The sequence below is a fragment of the Apus apus genome, chromosome 18, assembly GCF_020740795.1.
Source record: "Apus apus isolate bApuApu2 chromosome 18, bApuApu2.pri.cur, whole genome shotgun sequence".
NCBI lineage: Eukaryota > Metazoa > Chordata > Aves > Apodiformes > Apodidae > Apus > Apus apus.
The window spans coordinates 3,223,372-3,250,126 of record NC_067299.1 but is presented as its reverse complement, the minus strand read 5'-3'; the positions used below and the strand labels follow the sequence as shown (position 1 = coordinate 3,250,126).

The window sequence follows — 26,755 nt, the reverse complement described above, 5'->3', positions numbered from 1 at the left end:
TACTGCCTTTTTATCCCACAGCATGACCTTGATCAATGCAAGGCTAGGGACCAGGAAACATTTTTGCATCATTTCACCTCCTTATCCCTCCTCTCCCCAGTGAGTGATTTTACATTAAATCAGCACAAAGGTCGGTAAATTGATGGTGGATTAGGGAGGAAACAGGTGAACTGCTGTGCTCGAGGTTCCCAGCTGAGAACAATGACCACAATGTGTTTGCTGGAACAAAGGATGCCCTTTGTCTGAAGTTAACTGTATGAAATGAACATCTGGACAATTGAAACTGGATCAAAAAGGAAAAGATCCCACAGACAAAATGACGTGAGTGCACAATTAGTGAAAAAGCCACGTGATGACTCAAGGCAACCAGTGACCTTTCTATCAGAGCATCAAAGCAACTGAAAAAATGGTGTAAACGGAAATTATTTCATGCTCTCTAAAGTAGAGCAGAGAATTTTTATTTTTGAGATTATGCTAAGATAAGTTAAGACAGGCTAGCCCTAGATCTTGAAGCAGAGCCTCTAAATCCTTACATTAATAACTATTTATACATTTCTCTTCCTGTAATGGCCAACTGCAGACAGGAGGGAAACACTGCAGTTGGGCAGCATGTACATCTCTGATTCTGTTGAAAAAAGCCCACTTAGAAAACAATCAGCATCTTGCAGCATCATGTTCTGGGGAGAACAGATGCTGTGTGCTTACTGGAATGTAACAATCTGCAATTTAGGAGAGAAATGGACTAAACCAGGATGCTGACTGTCAAATGAAAAGCCACCTACATCAGAGAAGCTGAAATTTTTACACCAGCAGCTTCCTCCCTCTCCTCACACTAAAGAAACCGAAAATATTCTGAGATTTATATTTTAAGATTGGAAATAAGAATCCTAGGTTTTGGTGTAGGTAGACGGTAAAGGAAGTGGTGAAAATGTCAATGACTGGAATATTCAAAATAAAACATACTTCAAATATTTCACAAAATAAAAAAGGAGAATGGACACACTGCTTTTCTTCCATCCTTAACTTTTTCAGTGTCTAAATTTGGACCAACTTTATACAAATTTCCAAGGTAAATTAACTAAGTTTAGATGCCAGGTAAGTGCTGATGTTCCTGACATGGCCATACCAGGCAGAAGTAATGCATCAAGGGAAAGAACACAAAGACAGAAAGCACTCCATTCAGCTCACTCAAACATCCAGGCAAGCTGTGCTTGCTTCTCCACTGAGCTGTGTAAAAACACAGTGCACCTCTGTCAGATAATACCTCCATAACTCCCCAGAGAGAATAGTAATAAGATCTCCAGGGAACAAACTTTTGACTTGGGCATGATTGTATGTTTCTGTTTGAGAAATAAGCATCCTTTGGGTTTAAATTCAAAGGAATTATTACAGAACACAGGACTGCTCGTTTGCAAAGAGCTATCCAAATGTCCCTATACCCATTTATTTTTTTAAATGAATTATTGATGATTTCTCAGCAGAGTTTAATGACTATTCACAGAGATGACACAATTGCTTATCATAATTTGAAATCTGGTATTCATTTGACGTCTGTGCCTCAGTGCCTTGTTGATAAATTACAGCACAAAGCTCTGTAGGAACAAGTTCATATTCAATGTCTTTAAACAAAAACAATTGATGGTGCCTTTCAAGAGCAGAAATGCATAGAAACTACAGTGGCGAAAGCTAGTTTCAAAAAGTTAGTTTTAAAAACTAGTTTGGAGAGAACATCAGGCTTTACTGTGTAAGACAGGAAAACAAATTCAGCTCAACTAATTCTGAACTGATTGCTGACTTAGTCACACCTTTCCTATCTTCTGCTCTTCATGTCTATGAAGTGGAAATAATTATATGTTCACACCTATGTCAGGAGGTTTGAGATCCTTCTAAGAAAAGTGTTATGTCTGCTCTAATTTCTAGATCAAAATCTAAAACATGTCTTGGCAATCCTGGGTACTGGGAATCCCCCAAACCTGTCCTTTACTCCCTGCATCATCTTCTCATGAAGTATGGAATCAAGTTCAATGTGTTAGTCCTGACTCGAAGGCTTGGCTCAAAGCATATAAAAGATGGTATGAAGCAGCAGAATGATGGATATGGTGAACAGCTCTGCCTCTGTGGTGCAGAGGAACTCTGAAGCAAGGATAAGGTCTTCTAAAGCAGTAAGGACTTTCTCAGGAGGTGGTGCCAAACACTGAATGGACTCCCAAATCAAGTGTCATCACAAACCGTTTTGCTTTCAGCTGTGAAGGAAGACTCCTTGGAACATATCCCTTCTAGCAGAAACACAGCAATATTTAAAGTTTACAGTTCCCCAGACCTTCCAGAGCACACAAGAAAGCTGAGACATCTGGGCCAAATGTGATCCTAACAATGGAGACCCTGTTTGCCAAACCACACAACAGGGGTTTGGGTGTGTCACCTACTGGGCACCTTGCTTTGGTCACGTAGTGGGCAAGGTGTCGCTGAGCAGTGCTGCAGCTAAGGAACATGATTGCTGGTGGAGAACAGCACTTCCAGCAGAATATACCATGTGCCCAGAGAGTCCCATATGAGCGTGGGCCCACAGGGGCCCACAGATCCCACATGAGTGACACATTTCAGCCAGGCACCATTTAGACTGTTTCCAGCACAACCAGCATTTTCCAGCACTACAGACTGCCAGGAGGGACTTGCCAAGTGCTGGGCAAGAAGCCTCCCTTTCATTTTATAGAAGCTGGACTTCTGTATGATCTGTTGGGGGCCATTAACAGAGTTCACTGAAAACATCAGTCAAAAGCCAGAGTTAGTAATCCCAGGAGATCCGGGGCTGCCATGCTGAATTATGAGTCAGCAGTTCCTCCTCTGGCCACTGAAATGTGGTTTGGGCAGCAGACAATAGTGCAGTGTGAAACCAAGTCAGTTCCATGCACATCTCAGAGAGGTATGCAGAAAAGTAGACCATTAAAGTCCCTACCCAATTCAGGAAAACAAGAACTCACCAACCTCTTCCTGAGTGCTGGCAAAGAGCATTTCTGGCATTTGTCCCAAATGACTGACGAATAACAGATCTATTAGCAACATCTGGTAATCTCATCTGCAGACTAGTGAGAGAAACATCTTCAAATGCGCAGTTGTCTGGGATCTTCAAGCACAATTGCTGGGCAAATGTATACATGAAACAGCACTTCAGTTCAACACCTTCCTAAGGCTCAATTACCACTTCAGCATGTTTCTAGCCACTCTGACATTTCTCATAATAGCAGGGGAAGAACACAGACCACAATTCTCCAAAATCACCATCTGTACCTTGAGAAATGAGTATCACCAAGCCTACCTTAAATGATCAGGCAGCTCCCAGAACACCTCATAGCAGTGCTCACGTCCTCATTATTATTATTGGCTTTGCCATGGTACCTAGGAATTCATCTGGGGCCTGACAGTCTAAGTTGTCCTGAGTGACAACAAAAAGCCCAGCAATCCCACAACCAAAACTTGCTTTAAATTCGAAGTACAAATCACCAGCAAAACCAGGACTCTGAGGAGCAGACCACAAGACCTCACGCCTCTCTTACTTTGTTTGTTTGTTTCCTGAAATGCTCGGAAAACAAAACAAAACACAAACAAACAAAACCCAAAGCAAAACAAAAAAGAAACAACAGCACAGCAGGACAGAGCTTGGGAATGGTACATTAACTCATGCACCCAGAAGCAATGTCCACCTCACACGAGTCCTGGCACCACTGGTTCAAGAGGGACAGACTTCCAGTTTCAAACTGCTGAGCAGGAGGTCTCACTGTCCTGGCAGAAGAGCAAGGACTGGACAGGTGGAAAGGGAATGCAGTGTGTTCTTCCTAGCTAGGTTTTTGCTACAGTACTGGCACATGAAGTTCCTGACATGTATCATAATGTGCCCGGGACTCCACAGTACAAACTGTGGGTACAAACCCAAAGGGAAGGAACAGAAAGTCTCTCATAGCAGCCAGCAAAATCCTTCCGAAGTGAATGGCTGAGATACCACAACCTGTATATGCCAGAAAAACCTACTGCCACTTCATCACAACCTTAATATTAAATCTGTTTGTTCTTAGAAGGATAAATACATCATTCTGTCTAGGCCAAAACAGCAGTTCTGATTCTGGCCCAGGCAAATCAGACAAAATTTTGTCACTGCCTTAATGGCATGGACCAGACCCTCAAAGAGAAGGAGAGCCGAAAGCATAATCACTCCAACCAAAGAGATAGACCTTGGTCTATTCCATGTAACAAACAAGCACATGTAACAGAAACCTCAGGAGAGAGATTGAAGCCAAATCAATCCTTCAGCCATTTTAATTAATCATCTAGAAAGCACAGAATAGTCACTTCATGGAGATATATTTCTCATGCCAAAACTTATGTAAATGCAGATGCAACTTCAGCAGAGGTCTCAAGAGGATGATGGCCTGATTCCAAATGCAGCTTCCCGTGTCACAACATTCCAGCTTCCCTGTACCAGTTCCATCCAAAATGAAGTTTCCTGACTCATCAGCCTCCCACAAACAACCATCTCCTGCAATCCATTTGATCTCTGCATTTTTATGGGAGCATTACTTCTTGAAGTCAAGGTGTACCCACCCTCTATAACAGTGAGGTTCTGATGCTCTGAGCCCTCTAGCTGAGTGCAAATTTTATTACTGTCATCAAATCACTTCCTTTTATAAAACCGCTTGTATCAAGACGTTAAGCACCTATCTTAACGGCGAGCTTGATCCCAGACATTTTACTGACATGCAAAGTTTCTACTCATGCAAACACTCCTCTTGCAGGCACTGTCTTGCCAGCCCCACTCGTGTGAATGCCCCAATTAGATGCCTACACGAGCCAGCTCCAGACCAGGCTCTCTCTCTGCAGCTAGTGAAAACTTGCAGCAGCTTCCACAGCAGCCCAGCCGGGAACTCTGCCTGGAGCTCCATTTGCAACAGCTAAGTGGGACTCAGCAACAATGAACACAACGAGTACAAACGCAGCGACCTTTCTGGTGCAGCCGTGCTCCCCTCGGCGCTGCCGGGATGCCAGCCCTGTGCAATGGCTTTGCTATAGCAACCGCGGGGTGCTCGGCAGTAACCCCGGCCCGGCTGCAGCGACTGAACCCGGGCCCAGCCGCCCCCTCACGCCACTCCATGACGGGCCAGAGGCAGGCTCCTGGCAGCCACCAGCAGCCAGAGGATTTCTAGGAGCGGGCCAAGATTGCCAAAGGCTGGAAACAATTAACTCTTGCGAGCAGGGGCTCCCGCCTGCCGTGGTGCAGGAGGAAGGCTGCTCTGGGCAGTGTCAGTGGTGCCTCACCCTCCCGACACCACTGCAGGAATCCCAGTGGAATTAAGCCATTTAGCCAGGGGAGGGGATAAGGAAATCAATAAGCTTTAAAGAAGGGAACAGTATGATTTTCTCTTAATGAGTAGCAGATGAGTGAGGATAATGAACTGGAGCTGAGAACATGATACCCTCAAACACTGCACATCCCGGGGTTCCGTGGGGGGGACAAACTCCTCCAGTGGCACGGAATGTGCTGGCACAGTGTCCCTGTCCTGGGCTCTGGAGCTCCTCACAGCTACTGGGGACTCAGGGGGGTACCTTGGAGACAGGGAAGCCGTGCTCTGCAGGTTACTTGCTGAAACGGTCAGTTTTACAGCACAAACCCGTAAGACAAAGCTGCCGATGACCAATTGCAGCCACGCCTGAGCAGGACTGCTACTGCCTCAGCACTTTTACAGGACTTATTTCAAGACATGAACAGATGTTCATTAACCACCCCCCCTGTGTGGATGGTATGGGGAAGTGAGCAAGTAATAACCCCCACATTTTATAATGAGAGAATTAAAAGCTCAGGTAACTCTCCCCACAGAGCCTGAGGCGATGGAGCTGAGTCAGGGGCAGAGCCTGGAATGGAGCATGTGAGCTCCGGGCTCCCAGCATGGCCACAGCCCAGCGCTGCATCTCCCACACTCACTCCAGGAATACATTTTATTGCCCGGGGCAAATAACAATCCTTTTTTCAACAGGCCTCTTAAAGGTGCTCTGCAGAGCCTCATCTATTCCTGGGTACTTGGACTGGGCAGAAAACACATTAAGAGTTTCAAATTATCCATCATGACACCCTCCCTTAAACCTGTCGGTGGCCAAAGGATAAGAGAAATGCTGAGTATTTGGCTAATAAAACAGAAATACAGGAAGAAAATATTTACAACAATGCTACTGTTTAAATAAGAGGCACCATAATTTATTACAGATGTGACCCTTCCAAAACAAAGGTTTTAAATCTTGCTGATGTTGTGTAATGACATGGAATAGAATGGACCTGATGAAGAATGTATCCAACTGAAATTGTAAATGGCCCCCTTTCATCCCCTGCCATTTTGTACCTCAAAATAAGCACAAATTTGGCTTCTTTCAAGCATCGTTTGCCAGACTTTTCAGTGCTCAGAATTAAAAACTGATTTACAGGAAAACATTCATCCTTCATCTGAAAACAGGCTGAACACTTACACGCTTAACAAATTCAGTTAAATATTAACTATTAAAGAAGAGAAAATGGCACATAACTCAGACAAAATCTGTTAAACTTACAGTCACATCCACTATAAAGAATGTAGAACACACATGCATGGAAGGCTAAGTAATGAATTATTTCAATGCCAATAGTAATTGCAGAGAAATAGAGTGCAACACTGAAATGAGAGGGCATTGAAATTCCTGCACAGGGAGTATGCAGGTCAATGAGATAGTTAATACATGACTTGTTACAAGAGGGGGCATGACTTGGCATGGAACTGTAATCAAGCAGCTTTCATTTAATGCTCCAGTTGCTACTGAAGGATCAGATAACAAAATATTAATCCCAAATCCCATTTCAGTTTCTAAACAAGTATTTCTGTTTCCTACACTGCAATAAAAATATTTTTTTCCTTTTAACCAAAGCTGATTGAAGAAGCTAAAGGAGACAAAAGATGCTCAACAAGCTCCAGCAAAGCATTCATTTTCCTTGTTTGTGATCCCTCGTGCAATAAAACTGAGATTATAGGTCATAAACCCCATCACATTTGCAAAATGTAGTGTGTATTAGGAAAAAAGCTGAATATGTGACAAATGAGATGTGTGACACCTCCTGTTTGCTTCGCCAAATGGTGTTGCATTATCAAAGCAGGTACATTTCCCTCAGAACACATGAGCTAAAGTGCTCAAAATTGGCTTCACTATCTCTACAAAGAGCAACAGTAAAACTCCAGGAGCAAACTAGTAAATCCCATCCCATTACTTTGACGTGTTGTTTTGAGTATCTTTTACACTGTTGAACTCATTATAATGAAAACACCTATTTATTTTTTTAACAGCTTGTCAGCATTACTTACCTCCTAACAGATTAGCTTGTTCTGTTCCTAGTTGTTGTATGTTGGGAATTCTGGATTGCTGGCACCCTTTGTTGCTGGGTTGGGTTCTCTTAAACAAAATTCTTATTTGATGGTGGGGTTAAATGTACTCTCAACCAAGCAACCACCCCTTTAAGGAATTTATTCTTTTTAATAGTTTGCCTTAATCTGAAGTACTGCACCCACCAAATTCTAATTCAAGTTTACACTGGAACTGAAAAACTTTGTAATATCATCTATACTGATTGAACTAAGGCCAAAGGGAATAAAATCATTTAGCTTTCACGTGAGCCCAAAAGAAGAAAGGCTTCTTTGGCAACATAATTACAGAGCACAGATCTTCTAAGAGGAAACGAACTACAGGGATTTATATAATTAGACTTTTTTTTCCCCTTTCTTTTTTAATGATAGCTAGGGTTCTCCTTCACTCACACCTTCTAGTCTAACAGCACATAATAAAGAAATTCTTAGCAGGCAGGAACTGGGACTGTTACACAGAGATGTTTCAATGGGACACTGTTATGGGGTGAAATGTGTCAATTATTCCTGAAACTGATTAAAAGTGCCTGTGGCCCCTTATTAGTGATTTCTTTTTCTGGCATGTTAGAGGGATTATGGCCAAGCACATACTGCTTGTTGTGGTCCCATCCAGTCCAATTTTAAGTATCTGATCCATCTAGGTTGATGCTGCTGAGGAGACCTGAACAACTCTTCAGCTTTATCATAAGCCTGTTAGTAGAAGGAACTGAGGTTCTGTTCCATCACATCACCTTTCCAATATCCAGACAAAGCTGGAGCAGGGAACTGTGAGCCATTTCATGCTGCCATATTCAAATGCTGGCAACACCCTGAGTTGTGGCAGGCAATACTCAAGAGCAGTTTACTTAGTTGTCTTGGCAACATTGTGGTTGACCCAGGCTGACCAGATCAGTGTGACTTAATCATCATAAGCAGAAGGAAACAATTGCAACAAGTGGCAGAGCTCATTAATGTAAAGTTCCTTCACTAAATGAACTTCCTCAAACTTGCATGTCTCACATTCTCAACCTTTGGCCTGCCAAAGCACTCAAACAGTTCTGATTGTGTAGGATACATGTGACAACCAAGTAACTTACAACCATTTACTATGTACCTGGGATCTGTACATATTTATTACCTGTGCACTCCCTATGGTTCACAAGCAGCAATCAGGTTATAAACACCTAATTACACTGTGTCAATACTCTAGGATCTCCACTGAAGGCCTGTTAGTTACAAGGTACAATGTAAAGTGTATGTTTTGCCTAGTAAGTGTGTTTAAACCTGTTTACCTGAAAGCCTGTCTCTCTCTCTGTACAATAATGCAGCTGTGGAGATCATCTGAGACACCAAAACAAACGGTTCCCTGATGTAATCGTAGGGAGCTGGAGGAAGGGCATTTTCAGCAAGAACGTTGACAGCAGAATCTGTTTCTGTTCAACCCTGACTTGTTCTCCTAGGAGAAGCAGTAGGACAGAATGCTTTGCAAAACACTTGGATTTCTACCTGTTGCTGTCAGTCCTAAATGTTCCTCCTTGTCCTTACAATAATTCCACTAAATGCTCGGTGGGGATGTTTTCTAAATTGAAATAAACAGAACCAATACAGACTTGAGTTAACTGTGCAGTCACACTGCATGAATGAAACACTCCAATGGACACTCTTGGCTAGTATTCAACAGGGATTTGTCCATCCCTATTGTTATGCAAACTGCATTTTAAATGGTGTGCTAGCAGTTTAAAAATCCCATTTCTGTCTAACTTTTATCTACTATTGTTACCAGCAACTCCTAGGATTCCTCAAAAAGAAAGAGTTGCATATTTACCTCTTTCATACAGCACAAAGGAAGAAAAATAAACATTTCAAAATAACAGCTGTAAAGCCATAACACAGGACAGGGATCTAGGGGATACACATTGTATAAAAATTACTCAACATATTTTGACAAGTTAACTTCAGATCATCTGCATTTCTTGTATGTGTTTCTCCAACACCAGAGCATCTTTTTTCATGCTGCCTAATGAACTGCTACAGCAAAAGAGACTCCTGAACCCTCATTTGGTTTTGCCGTGTCCTGTAGAGGATCTCACAAAACCATTGCCAGACTTCTAAATGTGGTCACTTCCTTTATCATCCCAAACAGACCAAGGTTGTTTCAGTTCACTGCTCAGGCACTGAAGCACGTACAGGTCTCATCTGATTACAGAGCCTGTAACACCCTGAGGCAGTAGAGACTGTCAACACAGCTGTCCCTGGGTGCTGAGACAAATATCTTGCTGGGCAATCACTGAATCAAAATGGAAACACATCTTCTGAAATAGATTAGGGGTAAGGACAAGGACTGCAAACAGGCCAGGCAGCCAGGGAAGTTTATAAGGTATTATTAAAGGAGTTTCTATTGAGCTGTTAGAAAGTACCTTGACCCTGGTGCTGTTCTGCTAGTCTAAGTATTCTGAAGTGTTTTGTTTTTCTTGTCACCTGTTGGTAGCAGAACTATATCTGAATTAACTTCTTCCCAACCTAACTTGCTTTAGATACACAAGACCACACACAACATGTGAAAAGCTTACAAGGGGAGGTGCAGAATCTGCACGCTCGTGGCATCGTTACCTTTTGCAAGAAAAGCAGCCTTGCTGCATCAGGACCAAGCAGCAATGGCCCTCACCCACCCAGCTGGGAGGCTGGGATAACGGATCTGGGCACTGTGCTAATGGAGCAGAGCTGCTCTCGGGACCTGCAGGAGTTAGTGTCCCTGCCTGGCCAAATCCCTGCCCAGCAATGCACATGCCCATCCTCTCAGGGAGGACAATCCTTTCAGAATTTCTCGCTGTCTCTGCCGAACAAGAGGTGAACAGGAATAATAAAAACGTGCCACTCTCAAACCTTTCACTGAAGGATCTCCAAGTCTTCTCTAAACACGTGGCCCAGCAGCCACCTCATCCCCCCACTGAGGTGTAACAGACACTATGTACGTAGCTGTATAGGGACAAAGTGACTAGGAGAGGACAGAAAATCCTGGCACCAGCGCAGCCAGCAGCAAACATTGCGCTCCTTGCTGGAGCTCCGCGCAGGGACTGGGCTCTCCTGACACACTCTGCAGCAGCAGCACAGGGGAGCAGTCCTGTCTCCCAGCCTTTGGAACCACTAAACAAGACCATCTCCTGAATTGAAACCCTGAGGGTTAAACATTCCCAAATAAATTACTGCTAATACAGAACACAGAAGGCCAAACTAGTCCGGGCTACATTATTTAAACATTAAGTTCTGCAGGTTTACTTCTATTTCTTTTTTTCTTTTTAATTAATTTTCTGATCATCTGTGGCTTAGAAAATGATTGATTCAGTAGGTATCTACTCCCACATCTGGGCTTTCTTTAAACAAAGTCACAAAAATGATTAATCTTCTCCCACATAATACTTTATTGCTTCCTATGTCAATGCTTTCGGTGTTTTAGTCATACCTAGAGGCTCACACACTCACATCTCAGGATGTACAGTTCACTGGATAAGCCAAAAAAACATCTGAGGTTGAAGGGTTGCCCAGACATCAATTATCTTATCACAAAAATCTGATATTTTATTTTGCTCTGAGTCACTGATAAAAAATTTACCTCATGGAACATTTGAAGAGGGAGAGGAAAAAAAAAAGAAAGAAAAAAAGAAAAACAGGCACATAAAACAAGATCTCTAAAAGCACTGGAAAGGAACATTGCTGTTCCTAGGCCTTGTCTCTCTCAATTAGGCTACTCCAATGGCCAAAGAGAGTTTCTGACATTACAACAGGGATTGCCTCACAGGCAAACACAGCCAAGGACCCTGGTGATGATTTGCTGCTTTTCACTTACAAGGAAATTTCCAGTTGCTGGGATCAACCCAGCAGCACAGCAACAGCAAAATTCCTGCAGTGCAGGACAGGTTGATTTCACCTCACCCATTTTCAGCAAGTGCTTCAGGAGCAACTCAATAGCTAGGCCCAGAATTGAATTTTTACAGCTGATAGCATTAACAAGCATGGTGTGATGTACTTTTCCCCCCAAAATGAATTTTTATTCATGGTTTGTGCAACTAGAGTGTAGATGGAAGCTGGAGCTCAAAGACATTAAAACACTATTTTATAATAGTTTTCTAAAAAAATGGGTAAATTATATTGTAGTTACTTGAAATGTAAGGAAAAGCTTATCAAGATATAGTATTAAAAATTAACATCCAGTAAACAAAGACAATATTAACTATAGTTAAGGAGAGAAAGCAGTTGGTTTTGGGTCACACATGCTCTTCAGGCATCTAGAAAAAAAAAAAATCAGTATAGCAGACTTTCACATCTATTTTTATTCACAGACTACAAGAGAAAAAAAAAACAACAAAACTTTCCTCCTTCAGCTTTGAATCAGCCTCTCAACTCTCAATTACCTGCTTTCTGAATTAGGTAAGATCAGACAACCAAAACGGAGTTGTTCATTCTAAAATAGTCCAGTGCTTAGTCAGAGGCCTCCATCAGTTCAGTGGCTTTACTTTCTCTTAAACATTGGCAGGAAAAAGCATACTGCTTGCCTCTTCAATTTCATGTAAGTTATCTTATTAGGGCACTTGAAGCTTAGTTCTTAGTACAGATGGTCATAAACTCACATTCAATCATAATGTTTTATTTGAAACCATTTAATTTAACATAATAAAATATTAAGAATGGCAATAAATTTTTTATCCATCCTGCTCCAGTGGCTTTGGGTTTTGCAGTGGAAAATCAGGCTTGCCAGCTAATTAATTGTTATGATTGATTGTAGTTACTGTCATTGTCATAGATTTTTAAGCTAGGAGGGACCACTGTGGTCATTATTCTCACACAACATGCTACGTACCAGCTCAACAGACCTCATCCAACAAACCTCTTCCCTGTGTTGATCCTCCTCTATCACTATCAAGTCATCTCATGGATAAAGCAAACAGCTCAAGCACCTTAAACATCCATTAATAGGCCTCTTTTACACCTCTTTCATCATTCAGGTGACTGTTTCCTAAGTATTTTCCATGTGTCAACATCCTTTTGGAAACGCAGATTTTATACCAAGACACTGAACTAGAACATGAGACTCTCAAACAAAACATGAAGAGGCAATAACCTCTCCTTACTCCTATCTGTCATTCCCTTGCACTTTCTGGTGGTAGCTCTGGCACTGGGAGCTGATGTCAAGCTGGCTATCTGTTGTCACCCCCTCACAGCTTCTTAGTGTCACTTCATCCAGCTGGAAAAACATCAATGACTGATTTTTAGCAAAGAGTGAATGATTTTGTATTTGACTATAAATGGCTATATACATCTGTTAATATAGCCACTTTCCCAGAATAGATTTTGCTATTTATAATTCACTGGATTCCTAATAGGTTCCCATTTTCAAACAGTGGGAAATACATATGCACAGGTGAAGAGATTTGTGCAGGTGACAGTGCAGTATTCCTTGGGCTTGGCTTAACACAAAGGAACCTTGGCTCTCGTTTCCACATTCAGGTTCCTGAACACACCTCTGCAATCAAATGAGTGTGTAATAATCACTTCAATCCCTTCATATGCTGAAGTGCAGGTGAAGAGGAGGAAACAGCACTAAGATGCAGCATCAGCAAATTGGACTAGTACCTACTGGTGCCATGATGTTCATTTTACTGGTACAATAAAGAACTGATACCCTTGTGTTTGCCCTCAGGTTCTGCTGAGCGGGCAGAAAGAGCCACTGGGCATTACCTTTCCACCATTGAACTGACACATGTGAACTCACTCATGGATTCAGTGTTTGCCCTTGAACTGGTGTGGGCTGCATTTGGCACTCTGCTTTTAGATCAATATATAACCCAGGCGTAATCTTATCTGGCAGGAACATGGATACTGGGGGAGGGGGAGGAACACAGCCTCTAGAGGTGAGGAGAGCAGCTCTTCTAAATGTTAATGGGTTAAGAATAGAAAGGTTAAATGCCTGCCTTATCAGAAGGCCCCATGAGCAAACAGGCACCAAGCTGCTGCAATCAGAGCACAAGCTGGGTATAAATGTCAGGAGTTACTGTAGCTGTAAACACCAAAAGCAGAGTGGCGGAACTGGGAAACCTCCCAAGACACTCCTCTCCTGGTTAACACAGGTCACTGGGAAAGTCCAACACCAAGCCTGGCTAGAGATTACTCGAGTATTAAAGCTGCCAGAGATCCTTGGTGAGCTGTGTGGAGGGCCCAGGAAGGGAAGGGCACTGCCAGTGTCAGCAGGATGAGCAGGTATTGAACACACTGTGTACCGAACCTCCTGTGCTGGCAGAGCACTGCTCCAGATTGGTCCTGCCAGAGCACATCAGTTCTCTGGGAATGAGGATAGATGAGGATGGAAACAAAAAGTCCTTCCCTTCCTCCTTGCAGATACGGAGGGTACTAATCATAGCAGAACTGTATGAGGAGTCTGTACAGAGGATCTTCAACTCTGCCCTATGGTACCTTTGAGCACAGTGCACAAAGGATGGGGATGGAATGGGACACAAGCCAGCACAGGAAAAAAATATATCTCCCTTAAATACAAATACATTTTTAGCCCTGATCTAATTAATCTTCTTATTGGCAACCAAGGAAGGAGGCCAAAAGTTGTATCACATTGGACACTAATCTTCTTGCAGATACAAGCAATCAACTTGAAGCAACAACAAAGCATTCCAGCACACACTGCTGTGGGGAATTACTCCATTGCCAGTCATGCCACCTGGGACCCATGTCTCCCATTCACCTGTGCTTTTTCAGCCTGGCACCTTTTGCCTGCAATAAGTTGTCAATAAAATGAATCAATCAATTGATTCCCATCAGTGAGGGGAGGCAGTGAGCAGATGCGTTTGAGAAGGTTGGTGTTCCCTCTCTCCAAGTACAGGGGCTGTCCCAGGAGCTGGCTACCTGAGATTGGTAAACAGATACAGGACAGCTACCTGGAATGGTTCCCTCCTCAGGCAGAACAAAGAACACTATTCTTCTCAGCCTGTGCCCAGCTGTAAACAACTTACCAAAGGACAGGATTAATTACTGGTTAAAACAGTAAAAAGGAATAATAACTACAAATAAAGTAAGACTAAATATATTTTACCCCACAAAGGGATAAAAAGGGTTTGTGCTCATAGCTCAGGGGTCATATTCTAACCATTAAATAGCTACTTTAACTGATAAAGATAGGGTTACATTTAAAAACAAAAAAGAATGCACCCATATGGAGCCATTGTTCTCTGAAAGATTATTTTAGTTTAGAGCCTTCATGTTTGTTCCACGAAGTGGCTACTCTGCAGTTAACTGGACTGGCCTCTAGCCCCAGCCTAACAACCTACTTAAATTTGTGGGCTGCATCCTCTCTGCAGCAGAGCTCCCATATGGGCACGAGTGGCTTATTTCCTACAACAGCATTCCTGAGCATCTGTTTATCCTGCAGCATCTGCTCATTTGCTGACACACAGGCACTGCTCTGCTGCATTACCTTCCTCCTTCTCAGCCCAGAAACTCTCAAGTTCATCCATTCAAAAGAGCACAAATACACAGCAGCAGACACTTCTCATACACATGGCACTACTGAGTGCTAACCCTTGCTGTTTCAACCCAGAAACTACTGTATTTTCAGTGACAGTTCTGATATGCTGTGTTTTGTGATGTTTTCTGGCCCCTTCTGGGGAAGAGAAAGCCTTTAAAAACACATAAAATGACTGAAGATATTTATCCTGTGAGACACATCCCAAAAGCTTCACATGGCTGAGAGCCTCAAGAGATACAGTATACATTCTGGAGAGCCACTGGAGGAGAAAGAGGGAGTCTTTTCCATTTCTCATTTCTGGAGGGAAGCATTGAATTAAACTTGGTTCCACTTAGGGAGTAAGGCACACAGCTCAAGACTTCCAGCAAGACAGTGGCATTTTCTGAGTCGCTAGGAATTTGAATGAAATACTTAATTGCTGAGGGAAGCCCTGGAGATCCTCCTGCAGCCCCTTTGGTTTCATTATGTAGAAGGTCATCTTCAAAACACTGCCTCAGCTCGGGTGCTCCCTGTGTGGGTGTGTCTGCCTGCTACAAACCCCCTGCACCTCTCATCCTGACCTGCACTGTCATTTTCCTGGCTCTCAGCCACAGATGCCAACAGTGCAAGAGCACAAGGGTATTACAGAAATACCAACTTTCTTCATCTCATATTTCAAAAGATGATTATATGAGCACATTTATTGCAGCTGAAACTGTTTAAAGGTTCAAAGGCATTGGACAACTAAAATATACAGCCTAACATCACATTAAAAGCAAGCTCAGGAGAGACCATATGCAATTTTCTGACCTGTATTATTTCTATGCTGTCATCATTTTAAGGCACTTGATATTCTGCTCTGTAGTTTAAACCCAAGAATGACACGTGAATTTTGACCATAATTAAGCTTCTCAACAGACTTTGCATTTTCATCATTCTATCCATGTAAGCCACAAGGATATTTTTCCTCCCTAAATGTCCAATCTGCAGGGAATGGTTGTGAAACTCCATTATTTCCAGGAATTGCTGGCAATCTACTGCTGTCTGTTCTTCTCACTATTGCCTGTATTCTCCTTGTTCAGCTTTAAAAGCCAAACTTGGTTTGCAAGAACGTCTGGGTTTCTCAATGCCAGAACTGAATAAAGACTACAACAGGGCAGAATTAGATGGCTTTATTGTGCTGGAAATCCATTAATTCATATTAAAGTCTGTAAAACAAGAGTGTAAAACTGGAAATAGATGCTTGGTCTTAAATCCCATTACTCTGAAATTTTGCTAGACCTTACCAATAGCCTTTCACCCTTACCTGCTCCCTGGGATCAAAACAAAGCAGATTTTTATTTTAAGCTATAAGTACTTTTTTTCTTATTCAGAAAAGTCAAAATACTCAGTAAAGAAAGGCAGCCTGAATTCCCCAACATGTGATGTCTGCCACAATTTGGTATTCAATAGCAGAGGTAAAGAACACAAACATCCATTCTCAATTGCCCAGGAAAAGAATACACTGCAGGGTATGTGGTCAAGAGAGCTGGAAGATGCGAAAAAGGTTCTGGATTGTTTAAATCTTTCATCAGCCATGATGGTCCAAAAGTTATAATGGAAAACTCCCCATCTGCAGGACCACACTGCGATCTCAGCCACACACGGCTGTAGCTTCAGAGAAAGCAAGGGAATTGACTCCAAATTTACTTTGGCAGATCAAGATCAGAACCTGACCACATCCAAACAAAAACCAAACAATGCTCCAGGCTATAAGAACAATCATCAGTAGATGGGGTGTAAAAACAATGAAGATTTCTGTGATTCTGATGCATTTCAGTGACTGAAAATATTCCAGCCCTATTGTTCCCTCTCTCCAAAATATACTGGATGTCATTCTGTGCTCCTGAGGCTCTCCTGACACACAGCTAACAAACTCACAACTGTCTGAACTTCTTTGGCTAAAAATTCTCTTGCATTCAATTTGGGAGGGCCATAATGTATGGAGTCATGTCTGAGGCCTTCTTTCTGGGAAGAGGAAATCAACCATACACAGTGTCAGCCGAGTTCATTCTTAAATGCAAACCACACTGGGCTGTCAAGCACGATAATAAAAACCTGCTGACCTAGTTTCCTGCAGAACAAAATCCTCTGCCTTCCCTCCTCTCATGCCAAACCTAAATCAGAGCTCCTTCTTTGGAGAAAGAAATTAACCCTTTGGCTAGCAAGGAAAACTCTAATAACGATCCTTAACGCTTATAGAGCATCTCACACCATGAGAATAGAATGTGGTCATTGGGCCATCCCCACAGTTCTGCAAAAGACAGGATTATTAGAGGATGAAAGTAAAACACAGAGCAGATCAGAGACCTTAGCAGAGTTCAGCAGAGAACTTAAAATTTCTCTTCCTTCAAAAGGATTTTGAAGATCTGTGCCCTAGCGACTTTGCTTGGTCTAAAACCTTCATTCATGATGTGGCAAAAAAAGTCATAGCACAGCTCAGCTTTTTGAAAAACTCCATCAAACCACTCAAGAAAGGACTATTGTTCTTCCCAAATTTTGCAATGTCAACTTGGAAGTCCACTTCTGGTAGATGAGAGCTGACTGTATTTGCTCCAAGTGTTTGGCAAAAGCATTCACTTTTAATGGCTTCACTTCCTCAGTGATGCAACGTTTCATTTGAAGGGATGCCTGGGGGAACTTCGGAATGGACACAGAATGCAAAAATAACAGGGCATGTCACAACAAACTCAGCCAAAGAAATACAAGTGGGAATTGTCTTGCTGCAGGATGCTTCAAAAGGCGGGCCTGGATCATGCTGCTGCAGAGCAGCACCCCACTGCACCCAGCTAGAAGCATCTGGGGAGTCTCAGATCCTGAAGAACTGAGAAGACTAGCTCAGAATGATACTGTCAACAGGAGAAGCTTTCAATCATCTCTCAAACAGGGGTTTATTAACAGAAAGAGTGGAGATAACACTGTGCCTAACTGCTACACAGCTTTACCAGCAGCCTTTTACAATGAGGTGGCCAAAGTGCAACCTGCAAGTGAAACCGCTAACGGAGCCTGGTGCTGCAGCCAGAGCTTTCACCACTGCTCTAGGGAAGAAGATCCTGCAGTAAATAGTTACATCAGGCATTGCTCCTATGGACTGCGACAGCATTGCTGACATCCAGACAGCACCCCATGACCTGAAACCACTCCATCACCACACGCTCCACCAGTGGTCTATTTGGTCATAGACAGCACTGCAAAGGTTGTCATAACTATGTCTGTTTTCTGGATATTGCATCTTCACAGGTAAACTCCATATAAGCTTCTGCTCCAAGTCTGAAATGAGGCATACAAAAGTCTGAGCTGTCAGAGACTTACTACTAGCATTGGTCAGAGTTAGAAATGTGATGATGGAAAAAAAGCATCTTATTCATCATATCTGGTCCCTGAGGGGTTATGAGTTGTATATGCTTATTTTATTGACACAAACAAGTTTTAATTTCTATTGTCTTGCAGAGGAAGAGCAGGCTGAATTAAATTCTGGCTCACACATCATCTGCAATTCTAGCCAAATCCCAGCCACACAACTTTTATTACTAGGAGGATGTCAGAAGCAAAAGACACAGCTGGATATTCATGTCCCAGACTGAGTTTTGCTGTGCTGGCAGTGGGACAAACCAGCTTTTGATTTGTATGTAAACAGAGCCAATCTGAACTGGAAGGTCATAAAGAGAAAACACATTTTACACAATATCCATTTTACAGTTGCTTTTCCAACTTTCCCCATACCAACATTTTTTAAAACAAGACTTTGTCTTCTTGACTGTTTCAATGACAATTCCTGGTCCTACTGAAGTTAATGGCCAACTCCCACTGATTCTGATGGCAACAGAAGGTGGTTCTGAGGAAAGAAAGATGTTGAAGATTCTGCAGCTCCATTTCTACCATCTATATAGATTCATTGGGTTGATGTAGACCCAAAATATACATTGTATAAAGATACAGAATTGGTAAGTATGCATCCTCACAAAAATTCCACTGAGCCTTTACAGTGTCTGCAATCTAACAGCCTTTGACATAATGCCTTGTAACTCAAAATAGTCTGTCCTTAATGAGCCTGATAAAAGCCCTGCTCCCAAAGCTCAGATATTATTTCATAAATTTTCTAGTTGCTGTCTAAACTAGTAAAGTTAGGTGAAGGGAATAGGACCCCAACCAACAACTGGTTTTAAGGTCCTGAGGCTCCAGGACACACTGAAACTTCTTGTCTCCCAGAGACTGAGGCAACTTGGAGGAAGTTACTGCAATTATCTCCAACTAAAGTTTGAGTACAGGTACACAGTAACTGCAGGAGCTACGTCGTACACCCAGGATCCTGACCTTCAGGAAAATCAGGAATTGATATAACTGCACTTCTCTATACTGAATACCAAAGGGAACTTTGACCAAGAGAGGCTGCAAATCCCCTTCCTCTGTTTTACAGGACAGTAATTACCTGACACAAAAATAATGCAAGTCCATTACAGATGCAACTGGATGAGGTTTCCAAACCATGTTACATCCTCAGATCTCACAGCTCTATTTTAACTGGGGCACCCAACATTTTATACTGTAGCAACAATTAAAATAAGATTATGGGAACACACAAAGAAACCACACAGTTCTTGTGAACAAGGCGTTAACGCCCAATCCATTATTGTGAGAAGGCTTTTAAGTGTTCCCAGTAGAAATAGGAATATATTTTCCCTGAGTAAGCTGAGAGGAATGCAGAGATCCAAAAGTTTAAGCTGAATCCATGTTAGAATTTTTTTCTATTTATTCCTCCTCTTTGATTACTGTGACTACTTGGTATAACTGTTACTCTTTAAGGAAAAAGGTTGACCATTTTCTCCTCTCTGATAAAAGCCCCCAGTCTGCCTATAATTACCAAGGCCTTTGCAGGTTAAAATGAGCAATTGGGCTATCAGAGCAGGGAACCTTCCAGGGGCAGAGGGAAACGCCTGTCATTCTCCATTAGCTCCTCGGGGTGTCTGTTGGCACAACACACTCTATTGTTCCACTGTGGAACTAGCAAAAGCAGTAAGTTGGTACAGTTTGTCATGTTTAAAAGGGGAGTCTTGGGTATAATTGTTGAAATAGCTTTGATCTACTGATATCTTTCTATGTTGGGAGCTTACAAGCATCATGAAGAAAGTCCACCCAAAATATTTTAATATGAAGCCATGAATGTTATAGTGGAACCAGCAAACCCAAGGACACCTCCTTCTGCATGGACACAAGTGATTTAGTTACAGAATTGCTCCAGTCAGCATATCTGTTACCAGGAGATGGCAAAGCTGGGACATGAACCACCCACAAATTCAGGATGGGTCACTGAAGCTTTCTTTGCTCCAAAGAAGATTCCTGTCTTCAATGTATGTGGGGGACTTTAAAAAGCCATTAATAAAAGAATAGTAAAAGGCACTTCTGGAGGTATGAACTAAGAGAGAAAAACAACAACAAATTACCTCTAGTGGATGTCTCTGTTTGAGGACATTTCTCTCTTTTCAGCCCGAGGCAGTTTCCCCAGACTCCTGTAACACAGCTATTCTGCACAGCCTTACTTCTTTTCTTTCACTCAGCTTATCAGTGCTGATGCTTTCTAAGTTGAATCAAATTTGCATCAACTTTGGGAGATGGCTGGGATCTGTACTCACATATTTCATGTTTTGAGATCACTATTTCATGCTTTTTATTCTGCTAAAATAATCTCAAGCATTTAAATGATAAATCTCAATGCTTAGTATTTTAAATTGATTTCCATACAGACAATGTGTCCTGTAGCAGTGCTCCTCCACTTCCCCCTACATTTATTCAGAGCCCTTGGCTTCTCTGGCCAGACTCCTACTCTTAATCAAACCCTGCTGTGACTCCACTGATGGGGTCTGACAGGTCTCTGTTGACATCTGAAGGAGAATCCCTGAGTGTTTTGAAAAGGACCATTGCTCATTGCTCTACAAAGGTAATCTGGGGGACATGCCCCTTTAGCACTGAAAGGATCCTTTCCCCTTTCACCACTGACCCTTCTCCCTTTTTGTACAGCAAGAAGTTAATTATGCTGGAAAGCTGAGAAAGGACCTGGTTCACAGAAGCCCCAGGGAAGCAAAAGGGCAGATTTCCTTATTGAGGAAAATATCTAATTTAGGACAAAACAGCTAAACCTAACTTACTGCAATAAAAGCCTTTGTTTCAGAAAGCAGCTTTCCTGGAGGGCAGAGAGACATCTCAATCCTCAGAAGAATTTCCTCTTAAATTTTTGCATAGTGCAACACATAAAAGCAAATGCTGGAAGGCAGACTTTGATATAAGCCTCTTTATAAAGTGTTCTGATGTCCTAAAATATCAGCATGAGCTGCCATGTGGTAAGCATCTTGGAAAAATTCTCTGTTTATTCAGAAATGTAAATAAAAATAGGTGGCCAAATATTTTATTGCCTTGTCAGAAAGAAAACAATTTAAATTTCAAGAATTATGCTAAACAGGAGTGAAAGTTGGCTACAGTGATTACACAAAGATTCTCATCTGACTGATGAAGGCTTCATGTCTTCTTGTCATGGTAAAGTGTGTCAGTATTGAGGATGATTATGAGCATGTTTGACTGACTCAAAACGCGTAGATTGATTTCCCTGTAACACACGCTAAAGATGCAACCCATTTACACCCAAGATTTTCTGGTCCCACAGATGCCATTTCATATTTAAAGAAAATTCTGAAAAAAAAATGAAGACTTTTACAGAGCTGCTAGGATAAGTAAGATTAAGAGAATCACACCACTCACTACTGAGATATTCAGCTCTTCTGGAATCAAGCATGGCAGCAATTTTAATCAGCACATGGATCAGCTCTTTAGAATTGGCAACTGAACAAAATGTCAAACTGTAATACCATGAGGAACTTAGGAAAAATTGTAATTACCACAATTATTTCAGCAGAATTAAAAGAATTAAACATTGATCCCAAAATAAGCAATTTATGACAGGGAAAGGAGGGAGTATATCATCTTCTGATCAGAAACATATAACATAAATATATTTGGAAAAAAAAACACAACACACCAAAACCATTCATCAAGATGACACAGGTCTGAAAATGAGGGAATCAGAAACTGGTATGAAACCACTGACGGCTTTGCCACCAGACTTCACTGAGGTCAGGATTTTCTCTCTGCACTGCTGGTACCCTCAGCTTTCAGGCAAGCTTCCTTAGCTGCAGTACATATTCTCACTCCACAGCTGATACCTCCAGCTTTTCTGTTCTTAGAACCATGAATTCAGATCCATAAAACCATCAACAAACCACCTAAGTACAGTAAAACCAGTCTGGATCAATAGGATATACTTCTTACCTGTCCCTATATACTTTTCTAAATACTACCAAAAAGGTTCACTTTTCCAGTTATGCATTGCATTCTCTGAACAGTCTGAGTGTCTTTGTATCTTTTTGATCATCACAGTCAGACACAAGCACAATATATTTAAGGATATGTTCTTCCCATGACTTTACAGATTGACTTTTCTGGCATGGGGAGCTCATGGAAGGAAGTTTCTTCGAAGCGAAACATGAGGAAATCAATAAAGCCTGTTTACTTCGGAGGGGAAAAAAAAAACCAAGCACAACAGCAAAGAATTATTTTATTACAAAAATAAAAATAAAAAATAGGAGCCTCTATGCAGTCTCATAAAAAACTTGCAGATAGCCTGTGATTCTGCATGGGCAGATGTCCTCTCTCCTGTGCACTGTCTAATCACAGCCCTTTTGGACTTAAGTGAAATAATAATAACAAAAAAAGCTAATGGAGTGCAATCTCCATGGCAACTTGGGAGCAGATGCAACATCATTTGCAGTAAGCCTCAGCATTGTGAATGGGAACTAGTGAAGTTTACACAAATCTCAGCTATTATTTAATTTGCAGTGCAAACTCAGGCCAAATATTTTCTCTCATCTGAAAGATTAAAACAGTCAGTTTTGCTTTCTGTCAGTACAACTGTGCACAAAAGCTGCAGTAAAATGCCTGATATTTATCTTTCCATGAATCCAAAACCTATACTAGAAAGAAAGAATAATTTGGGCTTCTTTTTTGTTCGTTTCAGAAAATGAGAAGGGCTTAGAAAACATCCCCTGCTTACATGTAATGCTACAGACTAGTAGACAGCCAGAGCACTGGCAGATGTGCCCAGTGTTAATGGAACCTTAACTAACACTTCATATTAGATCAATTAGATCCTAACCCCTCATTTCCCATATACCATAGAGAGATCTCTCCAGCTCAGGAGCATGTATTCACAGACCAATTACTTATGGATAACTTTCTCAGCTCTAAGTAAATTCCTGACAAAGTACACTTACAAGTCCAGAACCACAGCAATGACTTGTGACCTGAAAATTGGTTCTGGAGCTGTGATGATTACAAGCCAGCTCAGAGGACACCTCTGCAAAACTGGAGTCTGACCTGTACTATGCACAAGGAGGAAGAGTCCAGTGCTCTAATCACAAGCAGTGTGGCACAAGCTGCACGCCCATCTGCTCGCCTACTGTAACTGGGTGCTGCATGGACACGCATGCCCTCTACAGCAAAGACATTTTCTGTGGGAGATTCACATGGACCTCTGAAATGTGGGTGCAGTTTGGGACAACATTTGTGCGGAAGATTTGCCTTTAACTGAGGTAACAAACACAGCAAAAAAACCTTAAAACTTCCACTGCAGAATCAGTGCAAAGCTGTTGTATGACAGAGGCTGAACCAGTCCTGCCCAAGGAACCCTGGCTATACTTGAGAAGCATTGTTTAAGGCAAGGGACTACTTAGTAAGGGTTTGGTCTTTAACACAGATTTCATCACAGCCTGACTGACTGAAGCTTTCTCTTTACAGTTTCATAGGCAATTCAAAATGTCACGTTGATTTTACACCTGCCTGGCCAAGTGAAATTACAGAGCAAGTCAATCACCTTGCTTCTTAAATGCATTTCCCCTTTTACATCTTGAAAATTCTACTCACTCACTTGTAGCTCATGCAAAGAGGAAGCAGCATGACTCAGCTCCACACTACAATGGCTGGAGCAGATCCAGACCTAGCAATCCTTTGGGCTTTCCTTACCAAAATACAAGTCTGCAGCTTGGATAATGTAAAGCAGCTCATGTTTGCATAAGAAATGTTAGATGGGCAGCATGCCAGCTGCAGTCCTTAAGCAATGTGCTAGTCCTTTACACTGACGAAAAATCATTTTCTGAAGAGTTAGGAAGGGAACAAAAATTGCTGAAGGGCTCTGATCTTAAACAGTGCCTGCAGAAGACAAAATGCTGAAGAGGAACAGCCTCCTGAACTGTATGCTGTAGACATGAATTGACTGACCTTAAGGAATCCAGGAACTTTGAGTAAGTTTCAAGAACCCTGAGTAACAGTGCTTTGCCTATATCACTGGAGAAGAATACTCTAAAAATTCACTGTCATCTAGAAATTACTCCTCATCCTCTACCATTTTGCTAACACCTGATCCACAGATGTTTTCATAAAGAGCAATAGTTATTGCAGAGTAAATGATGCACTGTAAACACACTTAACTTCACCATGGAAACAAGCTCTGAGCAAAATTCAGCAAGAATTTCACTTCAGTTCACTCCCTGAATGCACAGCAAAGTTAAACCATTTGATGATTATCTCACAGCAATCTAACCTTAGAAATAAAGACATCAAATCTAAATCTGCTTATTAGATTGATGTTGTACATTCTAGTCGATGCCAAGAAGCTCTGGGCAATGGGATGGATCTGTCTTTTCAGGCACTGGGGGAAATCACAGATCAGTCATTACTTACATAAATATGTGTAATACCAGTAATGAAATAATGAAGAGGCATGACCCAAGCTATTTCTCTGAAATGGCCATTTTCTTTCTGCAGAGCAACCCATAGTATGACTTGCAAAAAGCAGTTCTCTGGGCTGTGTGCAGTATTTGGGAACATGCACCCCACACTGGCCATGGTCCCACTGCATTAGAGGAGGAAGGCCAGCAGGCTCCTGGGCTCTGTCTTCATTTCAAAAGATGGTTCATTGAGAGACTTTATGCTTTTAGCAAAGTTTAGAAGCTTTTTTCCCTTATCCCTCCCCAAAATCTTTTGAGCATTGTCATATGATTGTACCGTAAAACTTGAAGTTTTCCAAAACCAGTTCTTGAGAAGTGAACAGAAACATGTCTTTTCATTCCAAAGGAAAAACAACTCCTATGCTGTTTTCCTAAGTGAGCTGAAAACTTGGAGAGGAACCTAAAGCTAAAAAAAGCAAAGAACTCAGGAAGATTCATATTCTGGACTGCGGTTTCTGCTGCCTTAGCTCAAGGGAAAACATGTTCATGGGAAAAGGACCTGCCTGGAGCCAGATTTTTTCAACTCTGACTTGTCTAGTTGGAGTGCCTTTAAATCATCATGTTGATATTAAAGTTACTTCTTCATAAACAAAAATATTATTTTAGGGACTGTGTGATAGTTGCCTACAACCACTTGTGCCACGTTTCCTAGCAATCAGCATCTAGTTCATCTCCTGTCAGCCCTGGAGAGACCATGACCAGGCAATTAAAAGAGGCCTTTACACAATGTTAGTTCTGAGTTTCACTGATTCTAAGTGCATTTTCCCAAAAGAGAGTTTCTGAATTCATCCCAAAACAAAGAAGTATCAGCTTTATCACCTACCTTTTGCATCTACACACAACCAAAGAAAACTGCATCACATCTTAGAAAACCAGAAATCTTGTATGTATCTTGGCTTAATTTGAAATAATTTTACTGCTGTGTTATTATGGACCATCTTTAATACTGCAATTCACTTTTGTCTTTAGCCAGGACTAAAACAGATAACAAATATAATAGAATTCCACACTATCCCTGTAAAGACCAGCCTACAGACAAAGCTGCCACAGGCAATTCAGAACATTTGTAATTGTCTGTGTCAAACTGCAACAAGTGTAACAAAATGTGACCCTGCTGCCCAAACAGGGCATGATTATGATCTCCATTATCCACTTGAATTGTCTTCTGCTCTGATTAAATTTATGATAAGAGTTAAAAGTATCTAATATGGTCTTTTTTTGAGGTTCCTCAAGACTTTTTGGGGTGATCCAGTAAGCTTTCACTGACCTTTCAAGTAAACTTCACCCCCTATTTGAAACCACAATGCAACGATGATGTAAATGAAATCTGGTTACCTGTGATCAATGACTGTTACATCAGAAGCAGGAATCCCCAGCAGGAAACAACTCTGCTCCAGCTCCTTCTTACGAACCTCTCCTTGATTGTAATAATTTCCTGAAAAGAGCAAACACAGCAACATTGTCTAACTTAGTTCAGGTTAGCTTGGAAAAACTTCCTCTTTTCCTTCTGAAAGCCTGAGCATCCACCTGAAGTCCAAGGACACCATTTGAGGAAGGGGTACATCACAGGAAACAACCCTCACAGCTTTTACCTGAGCAACACCTAGTTTAGCTCAGCCCAAAACGAGGCCAAGTCCTGCCCACCTGGCCTGCATTCCTCACCTTTCTGCACTGTCTCTTGCAGCCCTTCACAAGCTTATTTGGCAACAACACCTGAAATTGCCAAGTCTGGTCAGATCAGCTATCCCAACAGCCCAGTACCCTCATTCTAAGAGTGGCCAAAGTCAAATGCTTCTGCCAAAGCCACTGGAGATCTTCCATAAAAATGATTCTGGAATAATCTGCTTGCGAAACTGCTTCTAACCACCTGTTTGATTAGCAGATGTCACATTCACACAGGAGAAATTGCCTTTGCAGTGAGGTGCCTCTGGCAAATTTCCAGGTGGTCTCTGTGAAAGAGGTTAGTGAGATCT

At 41.9% G+C, this 26,755-nt stretch overlaps 1 protein-coding gene across 1 annotated transcript in view; it reads right to left on the bottom strand.

Annotated features, from left to right (window-relative positions):
• PIGL (phosphatidylinositol glycan anchor biosynthesis class L) overlaps positions 1–26,755 on the bottom strand; it is a 55,796-nt gene that overhangs the window by 25,279 nt on the left and 3,762 nt on the right. The window contains exon 2 of the mRNA XM_051636153.1: positions 26,118–26,217. Coding sequence (XP_051492113.1) covers positions 26,118–26,217 — 100 coding nt within the window. The remainder of the gene's footprint in view (positions 1–26,117; positions 26,218–26,755) is intronic.